General features: G+C 34.9%; 2 protein-coding genes across 4 annotated transcripts in view; one reads left to right on the top strand and one right to left on the bottom strand.

The window, feature by feature from the left end:
- LOC109010137 overlaps positions 1-23,221 on the bottom strand; it is a 66,002-nt gene extending 42,781 nt beyond the window's left edge. Inside the window, exons 1-3 of one of the 3 annotated variants that reach the window (XM_035692755.1) lie at positions 23,072-23,221; positions 21,102-22,814; positions 20,525-21,015 (exon numbers count right to left, since the gene is read on the bottom strand). In XM_035692755.1, coding sequence (XP_035548648.1) covers positions 20,615-21,015; positions 21,102-22,800 — 2,100 coding nt within the window. In that variant the 5' untranslated portion in view covers positions 22,801-22,814; positions 23,072-23,221 and the 3' untranslated portion in view covers positions 20,525-20,614. Of the gene's footprint in view, positions 1-20,524; positions 21,016-21,101; positions 22,815-23,071 lie in introns of those variants that run through there. The other 2 variants (XM_018990871.2, XM_035692764.1) reach the window with 2 other exon arrangements.
- On the top strand, positions 16,528-17,372 carry LOC109010154. Its single transcript, XM_018990876.2, has 2 exons — positions 16,528-16,875; positions 17,147-17,372. The coding sequence occupies exons 1-2, from the start codon at positions 16,529-16,531 to the stop codon at positions 17,202-17,204; spliced, it is 405 nt and encodes a 134-aa protein (XP_018846421.1). The 5' UTR covers position 16,528; the 3' UTR covers positions 17,205-17,372.
- Positions 23,222-25,822: the final 2,601 nt, after the last annotated feature.

Here is a 25,822-nt window from a genome sequence, read left to right as displayed (position 1 = left end):
ATAGCAGCTGGGCAACTTGGGTGGCACTCGGAGGGTCATGGTGGTTGAGAGGGCGTTGGTATGTGGTATTCCAACAGGGACGGTACTCTGTTTTTGGGAGCTAAAACAGGGGATAAACGGCTGGGTTTTCTGCGAGATGAGGGAGGGGTGGTGGCACCGGTGGCTTCTGCCGTGTGAGGGAAGTCTCGTCTTGGTGCTCGGAGCTGTTGGACAGAGGGCTATGGTGGTTGGCTTACGGAGGTCATGCTAGTAGAGAAAAGATGAACATGCATGAGGTTGGTGATGCTACGGTGCAAAGAATGGCGTTCGGTGCAATTTGTTTTGTTTGGCCTCGGGTGCTAGCTGGTTAACAACATGAAGAAATTGTTTCACCGATACAATCTAGTGGTGGCAACACTATAGGAAAGAACACCAACGTCTAACGCATACGTGTTGTATAAGAATTGTGACAGTTGCCGTAAATGTGAGGGATAGAGATGTGCATGGAGTGGTGAACATGGACTGCTGTAGTTTAAGGGGAATGAATAAAAATAGAAAGGTGGTACGTAGCCAAGTATTTGTTTTACTGAGAGCAAATTAGGCCAGGCGGTGGGAACTTTGCTTGTTTCCGAACACGTAGGGACGTGCATGGCAATTAGCATGCACTGAGTATTGTGGTGGCCTCATGTTCAAACATAAATCTCTCGTCCAACAATATCTTTTAATCATTGAGCCTAAAAAGAATTCATACATAAGCTCAAAAATATTTAATAGACTTGGTTGGACCTTTGTATTACATCCTCCCCCATTAAAAAAAATTTCGTCCTCGAAATTTGTTGCATCTAAAGTAAAGCCAAAAATACTTCTCCTTCATAATCCATGCCTAATTTAAGCTTCCATTATAACACAAGTTGATAGATTAATCCCAACTCAACTAACACATATGCTTTTAAGCAGAAAAGAACAAAGTAGTAGAGTACCTGTGATCATATCGTTATCATCCTCCGCATCTTCAAATGTCACTGCAAACACTCGGGCCAGTCCCATCCTACTTTGATTATTTCCTTAATTTGTTTGTTGGGAACCTGGAGGTGGGTTAGGCTTCTTGTTATCCGACAGAAGTAAAGGACATTCCTTGATAAAGTGTCTGGATTTCCACATCGAAAACACGTCCTCATTTCCTTTCTGCACTCTCCAGTGTGTTCACTATTACAAAATTTACAAAGGTTATTCGATTGATTTTCTTGCGTCTGCTTTTGACCTGAGCTGCTCCCTTCGTTTCTCTTTTTCCACAACCCTTGATCCATTCCTGAGGATCCTTGTGGAGTAGCTCTCTTTCTCTGTTCTTGCAATACGACACCTCTCTTAATATTTTGCTCCACCAACATTGCCTTGTGCACTAACTCTGAAAAACTCTAAATCTGCAAGACCATTACTCTTTCATAAATCTGGTAATTCAAACCTTCTTAAAATTTCCTAGCTTTCTTCTCTTCATCTGGAATCAAATATGAGGTGAAACGTGATAATTCTGCAAATGTTACAGCATACTGGTGTACAGTCATGGTCCCCTGTACCAAGTTGGTGAATTCTCGAACTTTGGCTTCCCTGTCCGCTTTAGGGAAGAAACGATCAAAGAAATTTTGCTTAAAGTGAGGCCAGCTAGTTACTCCTGTCTCTTTAGCTTCCCTAATGGCCTTCTAAGAATTCCACCATCTCTTCGCTTCCCCAGTCAATTTAAAGGCTGCGAATCGTACTTTTTGCTGATTAGTACACTCCAAGACACTAAATATCTCTTCCATGTCTCGAATCCAATCCTCCGTTGCGTTCGAATCACTTCTTCCATCAAATGTGGGATGGTGGGTACAATTAAATTGTTTGAAAGTGCAGCCTACTTCATTATTGTTGCGTTGACGACCTGGGGGATTCTGAACAAGATCATCTATTAATTGATGTGCTGCTGCTTGGAGTACTTCGGATGAACTCGTATTTGCTTCCCCTTCGTTGTGGGTTTCATGTAGATTCAAAATATTTCGTTCCCGACAACGAGGTGGCATCTTGAAAAATTTTGGACCTTTAATAATTATTTATGATATATAGAGTTCATATAAACATAATTAAATAGTGGTACCCATAAAACAATCATATAGTTTAAACCACAATGAATATGAATTCAGTTCATAAACCTATATAATCCTACACATCAAAATCATTCCTAAAGTCTGCAATTTCTAAAACCTCCAATAACAACAATATTATTCCTCATAGTCCGCTACACTATCACATCAAATCTGAAAATGATTTCTAAAAGTAAAACTCACATACTATAGTATGCACCACTAGTCCTCATATTCCAACGCCTTAAGACTGGAGTTTACTTCCTAAACCCATAGATATTCAAAACCTCACAAGTTATAGTGTGCAGAATCTCAAACCTAAAGCTCTGATACCAACTGTAACTCCCCATCCCCGTGGGTCCGGATAGTTAACTCATGTCAACTAAAATCGTCTCCAATAATACTTCTAAATATACATTAACATTTTCATTAATAAGGACACAACAAAAGTACCTCGATAATATACATTAACATTTTCATAAATACTTAGAAATATCCATGACTGAAACTACTAAAGCAACATAAAATATCAACACTACCAAACAGACTCTCCAAAAAAATCAGTGTACCCTCAGGCACTCAATCTTCTATGATCAACCAAAACTTGCTAGCACTCTCGATTCCTGACTTTCAGTTGATGCATCAAATTTATCTGAAAAATATTATGGAGATAAGGGGTGAGTTATCAACAACTCAGTAAGTAGAGAACATATACTAGTATGTAAACATAAGCATTTGTAGAGTTTAGAATGCAGAACAAAATATTTTTACTTTTAGAATATAGAATCAGAAGATGTTATCAAAAATATCAGAGCGAAAGTTCATAAATATCCATAATCAAAATCTCTTTGGCACAGCATAACTGAAGCATCATATCAGGACGAAATTTCATGTTTAGCCCCCGTGGTAAGGTTGTGCAAACCCCAGCGGCCAACCGAGCAGAAATAGAATGTGAATCTTCCCCTCATTATTCTCGGAGCCCTGAGTGTACACATAGGAAAGACCACGCATAAAACCATTTTGTTTCTAAAGACGGTGCACCAGAAACAAAAAAGTTTGTACCAACCCAAACAGAAGCCACCGTTTTACACCCGTGGTAAGGTCAGAACAAAAACAAAATGTCATGCCAGAGTTTTCAGAAATCACATCATATCATATCAGAGTACAGAACAGAATCAGATCACAAAAATATAATTTATGCACAAAAATTCATATTCGCTCTCTTTTGCACAATTCGAAAATAAAATGCCAAAATAACTCATGTCTACAGCAGTCATGACCGAAAATACTTTCTTCTTATACAGAATTTCATGAGTAATGCAGAACAAATAATTGCGGTTGTTTCCAAAATTTCTTTTCATAACAAAACATGCATATTTTCCAAAATCAACCTCAGATCATTTTATTTTATGCAAAATGTAACATAGGATCCCCTTTTACCTGAACTTCTTAACTTTTCAGAATTTTTCCACAACAGTGCTGAACGAATACATATTAAAACTTTCAAAACACAAGAATGTAACTTGTAACACAAAGGTAATAATGGAATTTTATTTATTTAGTAGACAAACTATGCAATAGCTTCTGTAGTACTTATCATCTGAAAACATGATCAAAGGGCATAACGGTAATAAGTCCTATGCTATTAGGTTACAGAATTACCCATATATAAATATATAAGTCTTTAAGTCAACAAACATGAAAAACAAATGAATTTAAGTGCAGAGGCATAGACTTACAACTAAAACCGAGATATGCGTGGAGGGGCAAGGCACGACGGGCTGGGCGAGTGGAAGGTGGCTGTCCTGACGTCAATGCACTGAAAGAAAGATGAGAGAATGGAGAGAGAGTAATCATGGCATGAGGAAGAAGTTAATACCGAGAGAGAGAGAGAGAGAGAGAGAGAGAGAGAGAGAGAGAGAGAGAGAGGGGTGGTAGTGACTTACAGAGGTGTTAAGGGGAGCCTTTCGCCAACAACAAGGAGGAGTAGTGATAGCAGCTGGGCAACTTGGGTGACACTCGGAGGGTCACAGTGGCTGAGAGGGTGTTGGTCTGTGGTATTCCAATAGGGACGGTACTCTGTTTTCGAGAGCTAAAATAGGGGATAAACAACTGGGTTTTCTGCGAGATGGGGGAGAGGTGGTGGCGCCGGTGGCTTCTGCCGTGTGAGGGAAGTCTCGTCCTGATGCTCGGAGCTGTTGGACAGAGGGTTATGGTGGTTGGTTTACGGAGGTCATGCCAGCAAAGAAAAAATTAACATGCTGAGGTTGGTTATGCTACGGTGCAGAGGATGGCGTTCGGTGCAATTTGTTTTGTTTGGCCTCTGGTGCTTGCTAGTTAACAACATGAAGAAATTGTTTCACTGATAAAATCTAGTGGTGGCAACACTATAGGAAAGAACACCAACGTCTAACACATACGTGTTGTATAAGAATTGTGACAGTTGCCGTAAATGTGAGGGATAGAGATGTGCATGGAGTGGTGAACGTGGACTGCTGTAGTTTAAGGGGAATAAAAAAAATAGAAATGTGGTACGTAGCCAAGTATTTGTTTTACTGAGAGTAAATTAGGTCAGGCGGTGGGAACTTTGCTTGTTTCCGAACACGTAAGGACGTGCCTGGCAATTAGCATGCACTAAGTATTGTGGTGGCCTCATGTTCAAACATAAATCTCTCATCCAACAATATCTTTCAATCATTAAGCCTAAAAAAATTCATACATAAGCTTAAAAATATTTAATAGACTTGGCTGGACCCTGGTATTACATAAAAAGTTCAACATCACTTGTTGATGAATTCAGATCTGATGCAGCTTCAGCATGGAGGGCAACCATTTTATCCTACACACAACATATAAAATTAATATTGACACAATAATTTAAATATGCTTAATTAAAACAAATTATAATACTTACATAATTCTCACGAGCATCGGGATAAGCCCACTCTCCATTACTATTAGTATGTGATACATCATATAATTTTGTCAGATCATAATTGGAGTCTGACTCTTTCTACAAGAGACATTGTTAAGATATAAAGTCAATATTAAAAACAAAGTATATAAAAAAAAAAAAAAAAATAGTACATTAGCAATTTCTGAGAGAGGCAATGGAAAGATCTTGAGCCTGCATGATGATGAATCTTCAACTTCGATCTATTTGTTTTGTTTAGAGAATTTTGCTCCTACATAGAGGTTGTAAAAATTAGTAAGTTAAAATTACAAATATGACACATAAAGAATTCATTTAATTTACCTTATATGATGGATCTTCAAACATGTCGTAAAATTTTTTCCAATCTTCAGGTCGGACATCCTGAAAAGGTTGTTGTTGTGCATCTTCCTTATTCTCGTACTTCTTGTAATGCTCGTGACACCTCGCCTTATACTTGCGGAATGCATTATACATCAGCTCTTCGACAGTCTTACGCTCCTCTCTCCAACCAAAATTTAGTTCGAAGTCTTCCTTGAAAAAGTATATACAGAAAGATATTATCATTTATAATATTAAATAATATCAATATAAATTTATTATTTAAATATTACGTACCAAACAACGCTTCTTTATAAGCTCTTTCACATCTTGCGGGACTTTATGCCATGAACTCGTAGCTAAAGGTGCATAAGTTCGTGTAAGAGCGCCCACATGCGATGCAAGCCAAGCTGCTTGTTGTCCCTCGACTCCAGTATATTCGTCAGGAATGTTAACCTTAGTCTTACCTACTTTATGATATTTATCCAATGTCACACCTCTAGCAGTGCCTCGTATGTGATGATATTGTATTGTTATCTCTATAAAACAATATTAGTTATTTACCTCGTATCAATTATCAATTATCTTAATTGAAAAAATGGGTATTAGGTATTTACCTTGTTCCGTAGAGTCAGTCTCTAATAGTGAGTCAAACGGAGAGGTAGGAACATGTGGAGATGAGATGCGAACTTCCTTCCTCTTTAGTAGCATAATTGTGAGATATTGTATAATGTGAACACAAAATCAGTCAATCATCTGTATTAGTTTCTTTTGTAGATTCACTCTCATCTTCTATAGATACTTCAGATGACTCAACACTTTGATCAACTGTCGCCTCAATTATTTCAGCCTCAATATCTTCCCTATGTAATGAGATCATGTCATACTGACTCAAATCTACAAATAAGTTAAGAGCAGGTTGACTCTCTTGGTATGCTTCTTGAGTAAATGGATCATCTTTTTCTTCATCTTGTCCCTTCGCCTCAGGGATAACGTCATAAATATTTTTAGGAGAAAACTTTTGTACTACTTGCCATTGATTTCCTAACTGAGGATTGTCTAAATAGAATACTTGATATGCTTGGGAAGCCAAAATAAATGATCATGTTCATACCATTTTTTTTATGTATTAATATTCAGAAAATATTCATTGTGACATTTTTTCCTCTGAGGATTGCTTAAATCTCAGCAATCACACTTAAATATATAAACCACAAGCTCCCCCATATATCTCATTCTAATTATATTTACGATAACTCAATAGAAATCAATATTGTCTCCATCATGACTCCTTTCGACAAGGACACCACTATTTTGTATTTTCCTATAAAGTTCTCAATCAATTGTGTGATACCTAATTCCTCGAGAAATACATGCAAAATATCGAGCAGTGCGTCTCGAGGGCCACGCACCAGTGCATATAGTTCGTCTGATATATCGTTCGAATTACTCGCATGTATTTGTACAGCCTACATATTAGATAAAGCATAAATATTCAACCATCAACAATCCAGTCTATTTTAAATATGTTAGTGCAAAATCGCATCTATATTAATGTCATTATCCGTTGTTCGAACCATTTCGGGAACTCCTGTTCATGTCTCTAGTCTATATCATTTACTCCCAATTCTTTGAGCACATTAATATGATCACTGAAATTAGAAATTACCAACAGTAAGTATATTCATATAATTGTTTAATAAGTAAATTCAATGACTAATTAACAATTAATTTGAACTTACTTCAAGTTCGAATGACGTTGGATACGGTTCTCCATGTAAGACCTAATCGGTATAACCTTGGTCAATACCTTTGACAAAAGGATGCTCTCTCACCAACTCTATCTTATGAGAACGTAAATTCTTGCAAAGTCAGTATAAACATCTAATACGACTGTCACTGCCAATTGTACAGGAAGCGAACTCTAAAAATTTCTGAACTCTTTTAACATATACGTTGTAATCCTCACCCAACCGATCTCTAACTCGCATCCAACTCTTATCCATATCTAATATCCTATTGCAAACAGTCACGTGCATCAACAAACAATCAATTATCTAACATATTGTGCAATTTCTTTATTTCATCGAATAGTTGGTCCTATCCCATTCAGGATTGTAAGATCATAATTGCCAACCTACCAACTATTATCTGTCACGTCTAACAAAATTTCGGCAGCATCTCCCCATATTTCTCCAAATATGCTCATTTAGTCGTGCACACAGACAAGTAATACATCGATACACCATTACCGACACTGCATATCCAGAGAACAATAAAGGATGACTCTACCAAAATCATAATATCGGATGCAACAGATATAGTTTGATAGTTTGCGAGAATGATCTTACAATCCCAAACTATCCACTCTGGACAATTCAAGAGTTATCAATCAACTGTTCAACAAGATTGCTAACTCTCGAACGGGTCTAAAGTTGATTTCAATTGCAAGTGGAATATACGATATTAAAACACAACAATAATAAAAAAAAATACGAGAATACAAGATGATACGAGAATAGAAGAGTTTAAGTTCATAATCTTATGTTTCTTATGTTTATTGTAATATCAATGGCATTAATATGAGTTTAAGTATTAACAATTCTTACGTTTATTATTTTTAAGTTATTTATAATTTAATTTTATTATTTTTTAAGTTAGTTGTAAGATAGTTTTTACAACTATTATCTTTTAAGCATTAATATGAGTTTAAGTATTTATAATTCTTATGTTTATTATTTTTAAGTTGTTTATATTACAACTTATGAGCACAACTGTTCGAACACTTAAATGACTTACGACATGCAGAAATGTTTTAAGTTCTCACTTACTGTTCGAAAGGAAATAAATGGAGGTCGAACACGAAAACTTTTCAGCGCGCCAGTTTTCCCGCCAGCAAAAGTTTTCGTCAAAGCGTTCGAACGATGACAAAAAACATTTGAATGGTAATCCATGAGTCATTAATTGGTGGGATATTTTTCCACCACTGCAATAAACCGTTCGAACGATTACAAAGGACATTCAAATGGTACTCCAGGAGTCATTAATTGACGGGATATTTTCATACCACTGCAATAAACCGTTCGAATGTTGACAAAGGACATTCGAACTGTAATCCAATAGTCATTAATTGACAGGATATTTTCCCACCATTGCAATAAATCATTTGAACGATTACAAATGACATTCGAACAGTACTCCAGGAGTCATTAATTGACGGGATATTTTCACACCACTGCAAGAAACCATTCAAATGTTGACAAAGGACATTCGAACGGTAATCCAATAGTCATTAATTGACTGGATATTTTCCCACCGTTGCAATAAATCGTTTGAACGATTACAAAGGACATTAGAACGGTACTCCAGGAGTCATTAATGGGAGGAATATTTTCCCACCACTACAATAAACCGTTCGAATAGTTTTTTCATAAGTTCAAATCAAATATAGGCTATAGCCTTTGAACAGTTTATGGATACCGTTTGAACACCTCACCTTAATGTTAAATATATTTATTCTCATCATTATACATATTAAATAACACCATAAGATCATATGTATTAGTAATATATACTATCATATATATAGTAATCTATACTATATATCATATATATAGTATCATATATATTATATTATAGTAAAGTATAGTATAAAAATGTAAGATGATATATATTAGTAATCTATACTATCATATATATAGTAATCTATACTATCATATATAGTAATTTATATTATATATCATATATATTATACTATACTAAAGTATAAATACTATCATATATAAGATCATATGTATTAGTAATATATACTCACATATATATAGCCTCAAATATACTAAGATCATATAGTAAAGTATAGAGAAATTTATAAGATCATATACATTAGTAATCATATATATATGATCTATATAACATATAGAGTAAAGTATGATGGAATATATACTCACATACGATCTGTATAGTATCATAAATAACATATATAGTAAAATGTAATAGAATATATAGTATGATATATATTAGTTAAGTATAAACTCATATATATAGTACTATATACTATCATATATATTATTATTATATATTATATGTTATCAAAGGCGTATATCCCAGGTAATAAATATAATTAATAATAGGCGGTAAAATCGGTCATATGCATGATTGCAGATAAGGCAGGCAATATAACCGACCATATGCATGAGGAAGTAAATAATATAGAAAAGAGATATGAAATAAACTTCTTCATTAAAAACATAATACTTACAAGGAGTCTAATTCTCAAAAGAGTTGAAAGCTGAAGACATAAGGGAAGAAAGATTGGAAGATTTACAAAGTGGGGAAGACTGGAGAGGTTTGGGCGAGAGAGGAAGGAATTTCAGATTAGAATTTTGAATGCCCTTCTTTCCTCATGAACCCCTTTATATAGACATTAGAACAGTACAAAACAGTAAGTCTAATAATACATGAACAGTACCAACCAACACTAAGGACAATAATAGTACCAGCCGACACTAAAAACAAGAATAGTACAGGACACGTGATCTTATATGTACAGAGACATTTGTTGTTTTACTGAAAAATAATTTGTCATGGATAATAATCTTCTGGAGAGATAATATTCCTGACAACTTCGTTTGTCATGCTAACTAATCGAGAGCAGTAATTCTGTTGGAGTTACATATTCTGAGGGTCATAATTTGTTAATTCAAGTTCAAACGGATCTTGAGAATCCATCAGATGTACTGGATAGGGTGAGTAATCTTGGGAAGGAGAGGCGGCTTGGTTACCCTGAAGTTGAGGGGCCTGATGAAAAGGAGAGGCCTGATGAGCTGGTGATAATGCGGATTGCTGTAGTGGAGGTAATCTGGCTAGATGTTGTGCTTCTTCTTCGTCATCACTGTCTGATACTTGTGACATTGCTTTAGCTAATTTTTTCAAATCCTTCTTATTGGTAATGGATGCTAATTATGCTTGAAATCTGCTTCGTTGGACTAGAACTTCTGGAGTTTTGGTAACTTTTGAAAACATCTTTAATACATGATCATAATTGTATTTTTCCCACCATTTGACGGAAACTTGGCGGGCTAGAAACGTAATGGTTTTGAGAGAGGGATGAGGTTTAATGACGTATTCACATTTTATAATCCTATTTAATTTGGTCTTGAGAAAAAAGAGCAGAAGTGGTGAACAATGGTTTAATAATGGTGGACTGTCGTTTTGTGAAATAAAATTTCGGAGACTTTCCTGAAGAGGAAGATGAAGGAGAAGAGGTTCGGGTCCGTAATATTCCCACCATAGTGAGAACCATTTCGGGAGTGTTTTGATTTCTTGTAATTTGTCAAAATGAAGGAACCAAGAGTGACGCAAGTTTTTATTTTGTTTGAGAAACATTTTTATCCATGCATGCTGGTAATCATAATAATCATAATAAGGAGGATCATAAGGATGAGAGAACTTTCTTGTTAAATAGGAATTTTTTTCCCCATTGTTCTAATGTTAGGACCTGTTTAATGGTGACTTTATGAAAAATAATAATTGGAGATGCAAGTAGAGAAAGTTGAGTTTGAAGAGAACAAGGAATTTCAGAGAGAATAATTGAGTCGGTATCTACTAATATGAATTCATAAAAATGCTGAGTTTTCTTAATATTTTGCGGAACATAATGCCAGTCTGGTAAAAAAAATGCATCAAGTAATTTATGGGGGTCAGACAGATGTTGAATTTCAAATTCAATAGGAAAGACTAGGTGCCAATGAGACTTGATGATAATAGGAGATGAAGAAGACTGAGATAATAATGGAGGATTGATAATTTGGGAAGGAGAAGAGGAAGAAGGAGAAACTGCTTTGGAATAGGTTGGTAATTTTGGAGAAGCTGATGATGAAAATGAATTGTAAGAGGGTCTAATGTTTTGCGGTAATGACCCCAATACCATATATGGTCTTGGAGTTGCAGAGAGACAAGGTGAAGGATAAGGAGGAGATGGTGGCCGTGCGTATGATGATTTGGACTTTACTTTTGACTTTGAAGATGACATGATTTTCCTTGTAAGAATTCTTGGGATAGAAAATCAGGAAGAGAATTAGACTCTCCTTTAATATGTTTAATATCAAAATAAAAAATACTTAATATAGCTTGTCATCTGGCAAATATTTGCTTAGCAGCCAGGTTTTTTACATCTCTAATCAAAACTTCATTGGCTGATTTACAATCTATTCTAAGTAAAAACTTTTGATTCAACAAATCATCTTGAAATTTGTGATTATAATAGGCGGTAAAGTATGATGGAATATATACTCACATACGATCTGTATAGTATCATAAATAACATATATAGTAAAATGTAATAGAATATATAGTATGATATATATTAGTTAAGTATAAACTCATATATATAGTACTATATACTATCATATATATTATTATTATATATTATATATAATACTTTGATAGTAAAGTATTATAATATATTACTATTATACTATAATAAAATATATATAAGTTATTATGTTTTCATTTAAAGTTACTATCATAATATATATATTATAATAAACTATAATATTACATATATATTATAGTATATATAATCTACTATAATAGTATATATATTAAACTAAATTATAGTATTATAAATACAATATACTATAATATACATTTTTACTAAATTTGAAACAAATACCGTTCGAACGGTAAATACTAACGTTCAAACAGTCATTTAAAATTGTTCGAATGGTTAAATATAAAGTTCGAACGATTCTGCACATATAAGTTATCGCGGGCAGAGCTTTCTCGAACGCCGCCATCCCCACCGTTTGAAAATGAGAGAAAACGTTTCAATGCCCATCAATTGCCGCCGTCTGCCGCCGTAATCACCACCTACGTCGAACACTTTTCCACCTCAAGTAAATGTATGCTCTTTTTAAGTTTTTTTACCGTTTATTTTTAGAGTTTTATCATTTTTTGGTTTTCTCTAGAAAAATTATATTTTTCCATCAATAGCACCGTAGAACACCACAAATCCACCGTAGGATGTTTAGAAATAAAGAGTAGTATGTGTTTTGTGGAAGAAACCAACGGAATCGATGTATTTTTAAGTGTTTTCATGGTCACTGAGTTGACTCAGCCAAAGGTGAGCTCGATCTGTTTTTCATTTGAATGAGTTCGAACGAGTTTAACCTTTCCGATCGAACACTTTTTTAGATGTTCAAACGGTTTGAACCAAACAAGTTGTTTTTCGTTCGACCACTTTTTTTTCGTTCGAACATTATAATTTACGTTCGACCGCTATATATTTCGTTCGAACCATTTACTTTGTAGTAGCTTATTAAATTATTTTCATTGTTTTATTAAATTGTTCTATCAATTAATTTATTAAATTGCTATTAGTATATAATTTTGTGAATCTTTTCTCATATTAGATTTTATCACTAATTTTGAATATATATTTTATTTTTTAAATTTCAGATTCATAATAATGTCTTATAGGGGCCGTTAACGTGGTAGATCAGGGGAACCTTCCATCTTAATAGTTCGAGAGTTGACTGTTTTATTTGAGCGGCAAGTAAAACTGTCTGATTTTGTGACTCTTATATGGGAGTGTCATTCCCGCCAATCAGTTTTCAATGATCATGGTTGGGCACCAATCTTATATCAGCGAAAAGAATGAATGGATCTCATTTCCTACATTGACATCTTTGCTGAGTTCTATAAAGAGCTCGGTCGTGCCAGCCCAACGATTGAGAGGTATATAGGATCTGTGTTAGACGAGCTCATGTTATATTTTCAGCAGACGGACTCGCTGCATATCTCAGTATTCCTAGGCTGGTCAATACCTATCCGAACTTGTTGATCATGAGGTCAGAGACTTGTTGTTGGTCCAGATGCTCCAGTGTACGATGGGACAAATAATATTAGGCAGACAGATTTATCTTCTTTCTTCAAGATCATGAATTTGATCATCGCTAACAATATTAACCATCGGCAGCACAAGACCGAGGTTGGCATGGATTGAGCGAAATTTATGATACGGATCGCTCATGGCATTCCGATCAATCTCATGGGGTATATATTTGAGAGGATCCGATCAGAGGCTTGGTACATTACGACAGATATACTGCCGTTTGGAATCCTGATCACTCGATTTTTTCTACATTACGGGGTCGTGCCAGAAGTTGTCAAGCGTGCACAGGAGCCGATGAGACCGATCAACAACACCACCCTGTCACGGAGCACGGGACACTCGAGATTTCATTTTCATGGACCTATTCCTGATAGGGCTGATATTCAGATAGATGCACAGCCGGGAGATACTGGAGTATCGGCTGGTGAGGCATCACGCACATCTATTCGCGAGGAGATGGCTGACATACTACGTGCTGAGATCGGCATACACACATCAGCGGTGATTGATGCAGTGCATATTGCCATGTCTGAGTTGTGTACAGAGATTACTGCTAGCGTCTCTGAGTTACGTACATAGATTAATGCCAGTAATGCAACTCAGGTCACGCTCAGTACTCGACTGACACAAGTAGAGACACGATTAGCTACAATCGAGGATGTGTGCAGAGACCTCGCATCATAGTAGTTTCTATTTTTTATTTATATTTTTTTGTTATAATTATGGACAGTATGTATGGTGTTTTGATAATTTGTTTTAGCTATAAATTAAATATTTTGTCTTTTCTGGAGTTATTATTAATTTATATTATGTGGTGTATGGCTGATAATATTTATTTAATTAAAAATTTTATTTAATATAAAAGAAATCATTAAAATATTTTTAAATTAATTACATAAAATTAATTTATGAATTCGTATATATCGAGGATATATACTAGAAACTTATTATTGGAAGACTTTTATGGAAACTTCACTTTACTTTTAGGCTGCGTTTGAATGTTAAGCTGAGCTGAGCTGAGTTAAGTTCTTTATAAATAGTAATGAGTTAAATAGTGAAGAGAATTATGTGGGACCCATCTAAGCTGAGTTTAAAGTGTGTTTAGATGTTAAGATGAGTTTAATTGAAAATGTTGTGGGTCCCATGTATAAAGATGTTTTAAGTTGAAAAAATGTTATGGATCCCATGTGTAAGAAAGTTTTGAGTTGAAATGAGTTTAATAATTTGAGAGTTGAGTGTTTGGATGTTAGACTCAATTTAAAATTAAACTGAACTCAATTGAGCTGAGCTCAGTAACCAAACGAAGCCTAGAGAAGCAAATGTGGTAGCTCATAAGTTAGCAAAACTTGCTTTTTCCTACGATGCTGAGCAGGTTTGGATGGAAGAGAGACCGGTGATCTCGATCTCTAAGTATGTAATGTTTGATAAATCTTGTAATGACTGGTTTTTGAATAAAATACACTACGCTGTTTCTTTCCAAAAATAAAAAAAAGTTGGGTAAGTTCGACCTCACGACATTTTGTCCCACATTTCAATCAACCTACATATATGCATTATTCTATTTTCCAATGTATGGTTGTAACTGGATCAGTTATAAAAAGGACTATATGATCTTACAATATTAATCTCCCCTAGTTCTAATTATTTGTGCAAATGCTCTTGCAATCTTCACTGTAGGAGGACTGTTTGGGCCTCCAAATATCGCCATATTCATTGGCTTTCCTCGAGAATTTTGTTTTCTTTTTAGCTTTCATTGTTTCAAAGAATTCAATGAACAAAGATCAAATTAAAAGCCACGCTAACATAATGCAACTTTGTGATACATGAGGCCGAGATGCATTGATATTTTCCTCAGTGGCGCGCCATTTAATTAATTGAAGATACCACTCATTTTTTTTCCTTTTATGTTCTTTTAATTTAGTCATTTCTTGTCATGTGTCATTTTGTTTGGCCTTAAATTCTATGAATGCAATGGACAAGGGACCCCAAAAAATATAATGGGTGCAAAGGATGGTGACACTTCGACACTAGTTTTGGATTCGGTGATGTGGTACTTTTGTTCAGATATATATTAATTGAAATGAATACCAGGAATCATTTGTGCCAAAAAGAAATGAAAAAACTAGTTAAAGCATTAACTGGAGTTGCTCATTTTGCCTATATGAATGCGAGTAACTGTGGATAGAGAGATATTTAGGTAAGCTGCTGAATTAATCTCGGTAGTTAGATCTAATTGCTATTTGTCATATTGTCACAAACCCAAAGGTTTAAGCTCATTGTAATATGCGATTCCATTGGCTTGATCATGATATTATGTTGTTATTAGTGTCTATTTCAAAACCATATCCGATCGATGATATTCTGTTACCTTTCAGTATGTTTAAAACCATATCCCACAACATTTTTCAATTCAACATTTATTTACACGTGGAACTTATAACTTTTTTCAACTTTTCATAAATACATCAAAATTCTTCTTAACATTTAAACACATTTAAATTTATCTTAGGTGGACCATACAAAATTCACTCTATCATCTCAAATTTAAAGAATTCAACTCAACTCAGCTCAACATCCAAACGCAGTTTTATAAGGTACAACTTCCGTTCACTCTCTTTCATGAGAAAATTAAGAAAAATCTAAAATCTATATGAAAAAACTAACTTTTATATAATAAATGTCGCTTTTTTCAAAATGATTGTACGAAGTTTACTCTTACACACCTTAAAGACTAAATGCAACAGAAATTCACTCATAGTGGTGACAAGTAGGGATGTAAGATTTTTCCTTTGGACCGAAAAAACCAACGGGACCAGTTATTGTGGATAAGGTTAATATTTATAAAAGAATCTTTATCCAATTAGTCAGACACTTATCATGCATGATTTAACCCACAAACATTTCTTTAAAGGATAGACCAGAAATATTTGACTAGAACAGACTCAACATGACTTGGGTTTTTCTAGGATATATAATACTTCCATGGTAATATTTTGACTATTATCACCATAACATTAATTATGTATATGATCCGTAAAATACCTTTAAGGTATAAGCCGAAGAATCGTTTCGTGACATCAACGGATAACAACAAATCCGACACTACTTCGGAAAGCAATATAGACACAACAAAACCTCTCCAAGAAACCCCACAAACCTAAATGTCAAAGATTCCTTTCCAAGTGAAACACTAACAACAAGATCACGCACACAAGTAATAAACCATATATATATATATATATATACATACATATATATATATATATATATATATATATATATGTATGTATGATCATCATTCTCTGCGAAGTCCCAAAACGTTTCCACCATCTTCACGGCGCAAAAACAATGAAGTTCTTCAGGTCTGCATGTTACCGTCCCAAAGGCACCCCTGCGCCGCCGCAGGAGGAAGCCAACACCAACGCCTATGTGTCGCTCACCTTACCTTCCTCCAGACGCAATAGGCGGACTGCAGGTCCCAGGTCCGCGTCTGCTAAGCATTGGAGGCCAGCGCTTTCGATGATATCCGAGGACAAAGTCGACGAAAACAGAGAACGGGTTTCGGGAAACAAATTTTCTTGTAAATCTAGATCGCTGCCCAATTCTCGCTCTCCCACTCACAGAGACGAGTTCAGGTACGTACGTGTGTTTAGGATTCTTGCAGTGTTTTGGGTTGTTAAGGTTGCGTGTAAATATAATGTTACGACAAAATCATTGAACTAAACTTAAAGAAAAGCAGGGTACTTTGTAGTAATTGTTTGTTAGATTTTGTTTTTCGTTCCCCAACGAATTGACTTTCGAAGGGATCGAACAGTTTTTAGTTTTCCCTTGGCTTTTAAAGGGATCAGTATTTATGTTAGGGTCTTGCTGAATTATCTGGTGATATGTTGATATGTTTGTTTCCAGGATCAACTCCATGCCGATCTTCTTTCCAGCAATCTCACCCACTCCGTTTATGTTCTGAGTTCGATTGGCGGTCCTTCTTTCTTTTTGTTTTGCTTTTATATTTATTTTCTGTATATTGGTATTGTGGATGGATTAATATAAAGCAAGAATATTTATAAATTCCGTTTTCTTGTGAATGGATTGTGCAGTATCATTCAAATATTTTTCATCCATTATTTCTCTGCAAGTTTAGTTTTTCTTTTCATTTTTCCGAGCCCTGGGGTGTAGCAGACACTTTAGATGTTCACACTTAAGATCTACGAAACGTCTTAGCCTAATACACTGGTTAGGATGATGTGCGCAATAATCCGGTCACTGGGTTCTTACGTGTTTTTTATGGTGAAAGGATGCGTCTCGGATGCCACATAAACAGAGGTCTACGGATTGGAGTTGTTCGACCATATTCCGGTATTTTTTTATTTGTTAATACCCTTCTTCCTCATATGTGGACAGCTTTTTTGTCAAAGAGTGGGTTAGATAAGTAAAATATTTATTTAAATAAGATAAAGTATACAATCAAAATTCGAATACAGGATAAGATCAACTGATATATTTTTATTATTTATTTTAAATGTTACGGAGTCAATATCGGCAATTCACAGTTCACTTGTGTGAAGTCAGCGGCACCAGCAGTACCGCTTTTGTTCACCTCTAGCTTGAAGCATCTGCTAGTGCGGGTTTTGGTTCTTCGATAGGCTTGCGCCCAACTGTCAGGTTCAGGTTGTCAATCTCACTGCTGCATATCATGATCATCTTGGTATTATTGCAACAATCGTCAACTCTTAGCTATCATGGTCGATTCAAATCCGTTGATCTTTGCTCTCATAATCTCTCCAATTATGAGCTGAAACCAAAGAAGAGCTAAAATTAACAAATGCCATCGAAATAAAGGGTATTGTTGATCTTATGGATGTGTTTCACAGTTTCTCACACTCGATCATTTGCAACTAAAAAATAAAGGGCTTGAGGGTTCGATGGGAAGCCTCTGATACCTAAGTCAATGAAGAGTAATATGATTTCTCCAATCAAATATTCAGTGAGATCATAATTGTATCTGAACTCTATAAATAGAACTTTGTGACTTCTTCAGATCATATTTGATAACTGTCCCACTTGTTATTTGAAATTCAAGTCTTAAGAATATTATGGCTTATCTTATTTCCAAATGAGCCGATAATCTTTTCATCCCAAAGTACTCGGGCATTTAGTGGTCTGGCTCCATCCAGATTAGACTCGTATGGGGTTAGACCTTGGATTCATTATCTTATTAGACTATGTTATTGTCCAAGCCCATGATAATATCCAGCAGCTCTTAGAAAAGGATTGAGCCCTTTTTAATTATTCCGCGAATTCTCGTCACGCACAACTTGATGGAACTTATAATTGTGATGGGTCTTGGATTCATTAACTTATTAGACCATGCCATAGCTCATGGCTCGAGTCCATGATAATACCCAACGGGCTCTTAGAAGAGGATTAAGCCCCGTTCAATTGATGTAGAAGCTCTTAAACTAGCCCATAATTAGCCGCTTCATGAATCTAGCGGAGAAAAATAAAGTTAAAAGAAGATTTTTTATAAGTTTTCATTATTTTGTTTTTGCAACGACATCCAATTACTGTAGCACAAAATTATTATTATCTTCTAACTCTGGAGTATTAGGTGCAGCAACAGAACATGAAAATCGTTGAAAATACTTGCATGCTTCACTCTCAAGTATCCCCAAGTCTTGTAGTTCCATTTGAAAAAAAGTGGATAAATTTAATATCCACTTAAAAATTTTTAAATGATAGATTACAACTTTTTAAAGGCAATGCACGGATTTTGCATGTCTTAAAATTATATCTAACATTATTCTTATAATATAAAAAACTCGATTAGATGTACTCATCGGCTATTGTCAGATTAATTCTAGAACATCTAACTGGCCCTTTGTGATCTTACAAATATGAGTGGCACTATAGCCACCACTCCGAGCTACCGTTTGGAGTTACCGTTATGGTTTTGGGATTTTTTTTTCTTTTTGTATTTTTTTAAATGTTTTTTTTTTACACATTTCAATATTTTTTAAAAAATAAAAAAAATCATAATACTATTAAAAAGTACTTACTTAATCATTAAATAAAAATAAATTAAAAAAATACAGCGATAAAAACAAGTAATAAAAACCATTGGTAAGAGTAGTAACATTTTACACATATATTATCGAAAGGACATTGCTGGGGACCGAAGTTTGTGATTGATGATTTGTATTCTTTTTTTTTAGATTTCAGTACTTTTTAATAAATTTTTTAAATATTAAAAAAAATTCAGAAATCCAAAAAAAATACAAAATAAAGTAATCCGAACACTTAATCGATCAAAATCATCGGTTTAAAAAGTATTATCCTTATCGAAAGTTAAAGATAAAGAAGGAAGACCGATCACCCGGTAAAATAGAACACATCACTCAATGATGAGATCTAAAATCTCAAAATGAAATCCGATATGAGACCCCATCTGAATTTTGGCAACTAAACCTATTTGATCTATTCTCTTTTCTTAATAGATTACTTATGCGGAAGGGCAAATCCAACAAAAACCAGACAATAAACGTGAAGATTAAACCCATTGATCTAAGGGCCGACTTATCCAAGTAATTTATCATCATTGCATTTGTTCGAATAAGATATTTTCATGCTCTGTGTTATTTTTTAAGAATCGGCATCTCTAAAAGCAAATTTGCAGAGACTTATTATTTGGATATTGAGATGAGATAATACAAGATAAAAAATTTATAAATAATAATAAAATAATTTGACTTAAGATATTTTATAGGATTTTGAGAAAGGAAAAAAATTGAATAAAAATATTATAAAGTTAAAATATTATTTTTTAATATTATTTTCATTTTGAGATTGGAAAAAGTTGAATTATTTTTTGTGTTTTATTTGGTATTTTAGTAAAATTATAATGATTAGATAAAAAAATTGAAGATTTGAAATTAAAAATATTTGTATTTAAATAATATTTGGATGATGAAGAGATTTCTCATCTTATCTCATGATCTAAACCAATCAAATTTGATACATAGCACGCTTAATTTCTTGGTGCTTATGGAAACATTGTTGGACGTGAAATCCTGTTTTTATTCCGGTTAGATTTCTTTCTTGAATATTTATGAAATTGCTTCCTTGACAAGTGTTACTTTTACTTATGTCTTCCTATGAAAGTATGTTACTTGATTTGGTAGTACTGTATTTCCTGTTGAAATGCATACTTATAATCAGTCATGAATCTAATTAAGCAGATTTATTATATTAATGTTGATTATATATAGGTTTATCACAACGTAGCTTTGAATGGTGTTTAGGTTTGAAACTGTTAAGACTCTACAATTCATAAGACTTAAATATAAGACATGAAAAGAAAACAAAATGACTTTTAAGTAGTTAAATACCATATAAGTAAGGAAAACTCGAAAAGTTATCTAGCCATGAAAGCCTCCAATCTTCTATCATGCGATCAACAATAGTATCGTCAGTGAATCGAGTTAAAACATGATCCATGTAGTATTTGTCAACCAGTTCCTCCACATCCTTAAGAGCATCGTCATCTTCACCGCCGCCAAGTTTATCAAGAATGATCGGTTCCAACCGTAATGATTCAGAATAATTATTCATGCTCATGATCATTGTATTCACTTGTACTGACCAATTATCTTCTGATCTCCAATCACCTTGCGGCACTTGATAACGCTTACAAACTGAAGTACTACAAGGTTGACACAATATTCCAATTGCATGTTTCCTTAATACCGGGGTATGTTTTCCACAATAGTCCCACCATATTCCTACACAATCGGCCAAAAAGAGTAAACCAAAATATCATAATTAGAATCTACAGAAAATATTATTAAAAAGAAAATTATTGACTTACGAGGATGGCATGTTTTTAACATTGTGATGGCTTGAGCTGTGAATAACTTTGGCATTTTCGTGCGGTATTGTTGTACTTCCTTGGTAAATGCTTCCTTTTCCTCTGACTCGACCATATTTTCAAACACATAATTTATGCCATCTATCATTTCAACATTTTCCTTAAAATTATCACTACACATATAAGCTGGATTTAAAAAGGCAGCAGCTGCATGTATTGGATGAATAATCTTCCTTCGCATATCAAAGAATCTTTCCCCTATAAAATCATAAAGGAAACAATCATAGTTACGACTTTTGTCAATCCCATCGCTCACCCTTTCTATCATCTCATACAAGTATCCTATACTTGAGTCCTCGCGATTAACCAGGCATCGAGTCTGAAACATTAAAAACAACACTTGTGCCACTGCTTTCACTCGACTCCAAAACTGTTTACGGCGGATAATGTAATCAATAAATTTTGCACATCTAAGATGTTCCGCTACATTCTGCTCATCAAGCAATTTCACCCGATCACTCGACAATGTTATCATAGAAAATTGCACGGCTTTCAGTTCATCTTCAACTTCTAAAACTGATTTGAACATAAAAATAATGGATGCATAATCTTCTTTCGGTCTTTTCTTCCCTCTTCTAAATGACATATTGGAATGATGATAAGTGTATGAAAGTATTAATCTCACAAGACCAATTAAAGAACGCAGTTTCGACCATGATCTCATTTCATAAAGGAAGTCCTTAATAACAACAACAGGACAATGATTCACGCAAATCCAAGGATGGTTCTCTAAAACCGTATTCCTAATTGTGGAGAACTCACAGTTTAAATAATGATGATCCTCGTAATCATTGTATATAAGTTGTACAATGTGGCTGGGGTCAAGGAACTCAATTGTAGAAGATATGGCTTCTTGAATACCTTCTCTTAACCCATAATTACATGATTTCAAGCATACCACACCTCTTTGCGAATAAACAAAGATATCCACACGGTTATTACGGTCTTCATTGAAATCATTATAATCTATCCAAATGTTGACCATCAAGGTACAATTTGCTTGAAATGAATCATTTATGAGATCCTCAACATATTTTTTAGCTTTCATTTCCACATTTGACATCAACTCAGTCCCGAGGGTAAAAGGACTTGGTGGTTGATAACCGGGTCCAAATTCAACAATACTCTTCACAAAGTCCTCGAAAATGGGAGAGACAACGGCCTTAGGATGAATACCAAAGAAGAAGCACAACTTAGCCAATTGTTCATCAAGTACTTCTTGACAGTACTTATCCTTTTTGTTACATGCATTTTGCGCACGTGATGACGAAGCTGGAGTGGAAAGATTATCACCCTCTCTAACGTTATTGTTATTTTGACCCACCAAAATGCTATCGTTTTCCGTATATAGATTTGGGCAACGAGATGGTACTGAAAGAATTGAGTGATTTTCATCCTCAACCAGAGATGATCTATCAGCTTTGATCTTATTGGGAGTGTCGAGTACTTTTCTCACTTCTAACTGAATATGTCGTGGCACTTGTTCACAAACTTTAATATCGTGGCACTTACGTCCAGACAAATGCCATTTTATCCTAGAAATACCTCCCGGAAATTGAAGATGACAAAAATTACAGGAAAAACGACCATTTTTCAAATCCTCTGCATACACCCAAAACTGGTCTTTTGGTCGAACCATGTTTAATTTTTATCCTATATTAAAGATCAGTGACATAAAGTTAATCAGTGATCAGATGGAGGTGTACTCAATTGATTCAAACAAGAAAATTAAGCATAAAAGGAAATCAATGATCATGAGTAAGATAGATAGAGAACAAATCATCTGATCTTCACACATCTTCATGGCCGCAAACAGTAGTAGTCAAAACGGTTGAGAAAAGAAAACATAAGATTTATAATCATCATAATTAATATATATAAATTCTCAGAGAGAGAGAGAGAGAGGGTACCGTACGAAGCTAATGGAAATTATCTACGTTGCCTTGTGAAGTTCTCTCGTGCCCCGCGGAATGGAAGTGGTGAAGCTGTGGAAGCGGATGATCTAAGGTCTTCTCTCCTCTGATGGCAAGACTCCGAATTCTAAATCTGCCTCAAAAATCAGCATTTGCTAGTCTTTGTAACAACGTGCACCTGAACTTTGAAGTCCACACCTGCCCAATTGTCAATTCAATACAAAAGGAATCTGGTGACGTTTGATCCCCCCCTCTCTCTCTCGGCAATTGCACTCCACTTGCGACCGAAAGCTGTTTGAATTCACTCTTTTCTTTTTTCTTTTTTCTTTTTTTCTCTAGAGATTTCTGAAAATTTCTAAAACATTCATTATACAAAAAATATGCATTTTTGGAGTTCCTTGGGTGGGAATGATTATATAAAAAATATGTATAGTTATATAAATAAAATTTTAAATATAAATAACAATTTTCTAATTTCAATATGTATGTTATGTACTGTGTGTCGTTGTTTACCTTTAAGTTTTACGAAAATACGAGTTAGCCCCTTGTATTTGCCATTGGGTTGGATTGTCGGTGAATTTTAATTTTTTTAATTTTTTTAAATATTTAAAAAATTACTATTAATAAAATTGTATATTTTTTTTTAAATATTTCAAAAAAAATAAACTAACGGTTAGCCCAATGATAAGAACTGTGCAACGTGTACCATTGTCCCTTCAATATTGATCAGCCTCGAATGCCAAAGGGCAAGGGGATATTTCCACTACCTACAGAAAGCAGCTTCTAGGATCAAGTCGCATGTGCAAAGTGATGGCTACTTTTTTTTTTTTTGAAAATGAATCCTCTGTATTCATTCATAGAATTATAACCTCATTACAAGATTTCGCCTTACAGATGATACTCCTAATACAATTAGGAATCTCTTCAATCCAAACTATTTCAGGATGTAAAAGTAAAGCTTCTTGAACTAAAACATGAGCTGCCTCATTTGCTTTCCTATCAACAAAGTTAACACTCCAGTTCTCTATAGCTTTTAACAACTTTTTTGCATCTTCAACTACCCCCCCCATAAGAGGAAAAATCCTCTTCCCCGTTATTGACAGCATTCACTATGACTTGAGCATCACCTTCGAATAAAACTCTGTTGAAATTGAGCTCTCTGCACACTTCTATGGCTTTCCAAAGTGCAAGACTTTCAGCTGTTGCAAAATCTGTCAAGAAATTTTGATGTTCTCTTGCAACAACCAAAATCTCCCCTTCCTCATCTCTAATAACCACCCCGAGCCCCACCTTTCTATCTTTTTTGGACACTACTGCATCCCAATTTGCTTTAACAAAGGACTCTCTTGGTCTACTCCACAGAACAACCCCCCTTTCTACTCTTGGAATTGGGATATGTCTTGCATTCTATTGAACCAATTAGAACACTCTTAACTCATCTCTAGCTACTTTTATCACTTGGCTTGGAATTTTAAAAACTCCATCAAAGATGAACTCATTTCTTCTTAACCAGATGTTCCTCATAACCATGGCTATCTCCTCTAAAACATCTTTGCTTACCTTCTCCATCAAACTGTCCCATAACTCTAATAAATCAGTTTCATTTGAACTCCACTTCTGTATAACATTGGTTGATTCTAACTAAACATCTGCTACTGCTGGACAGAACCAAATTGCATGCATCACTAATTCATCATCATTCTTGCAAATTGGGCATTTTGAACTTTCTGTTATTTTCCTCAGAGACAGGTTTTTTCTAGTTGCCAATAACTCCTTCGTACCTCTTCACATAAAAAGTTTGACCTTCCCTGGAATATTCAATCCCCATATTTCCTTCCATCAAGTATCCCCTTCTCTGCCCTTTGAACTTTCACCCTTCATTGCTTCTTTCCTATTCATTTGAATCCGGTATGCACTGTTGAGAGAAAATTGTCCCTTCTTAGTACCTCCCTAGATCATTTTATCTTTAGAAGTTAGCTTGCTAATTGGAATACTACAGATCTGCTCCACTTCTTCTTGGTAGAATATTCTTTCTATCAACTGCACATCCTATTTTCCTTCATAAATCAACTCATCGACTTTTGCTTCTTCATCTAGTATCGAGCAAGGAGATTGCACACAGTAAGATGAGGGTCTTTGAAGCCATTTCTGCCCCCATATCCTTATGCTACTCTCATTCCCAACTCTCCACCTTAAGCCTTCTTTTAACAACTTAAATGCTCCCCATACACTCCTCCATATAAATGAGGGTCTATATCCCAACTTAGCTTCAAGCAGAGTGACTGAACTGAAGTATTTTTCCTTGAAAATCTTGGCTGCCATACTCCCTAGATTCTGTAAGAACCTCCATCCTTGTTTGGCCAACAAAGCCACATTGAAGCTCTCGATCTCTGAATCCCAAACCTCCCCTCCCTTTTGATTTTCCAAGTTTTTCCCAACTGCACCAGTGAATTCTGCTACTATTAGACTGGTTGCCCCACTAGAAATTTGCCATTAGTGAGTTTAATTCCTTATGCAGATTCTTTGGGAGTTTAAACACACTCATAGTATATGTTGGGATTGCTTGTAATACTGCCTTGATCAAAACCTCCTTGCCTGCTGAAGACAGAAATGAGTTCTTCCAATTACTAATCTTCTTCCACACCCTTTCTTTTATACCTCTAAATGTATTGTACTTGGATTTCCCTACTACAGGGGGCAAACCCAAATATTTTTCATATCTGCCTTTCATAACCGAGCCTCCTAACT

This window comes from Juglans regia, chromosome 1, assembly GCF_001411555.2.
Source record: "Juglans regia cultivar Chandler chromosome 1, Walnut 2.0, whole genome shotgun sequence".
NCBI lineage: Eukaryota > Viridiplantae > Streptophyta > Magnoliopsida > Fagales > Juglandaceae > Juglans > Juglans regia.
The sequence above is the reverse complement of the archived record's forward strand: the minus strand, read 5'-3'. Positions and strand labels throughout refer to the sequence as shown.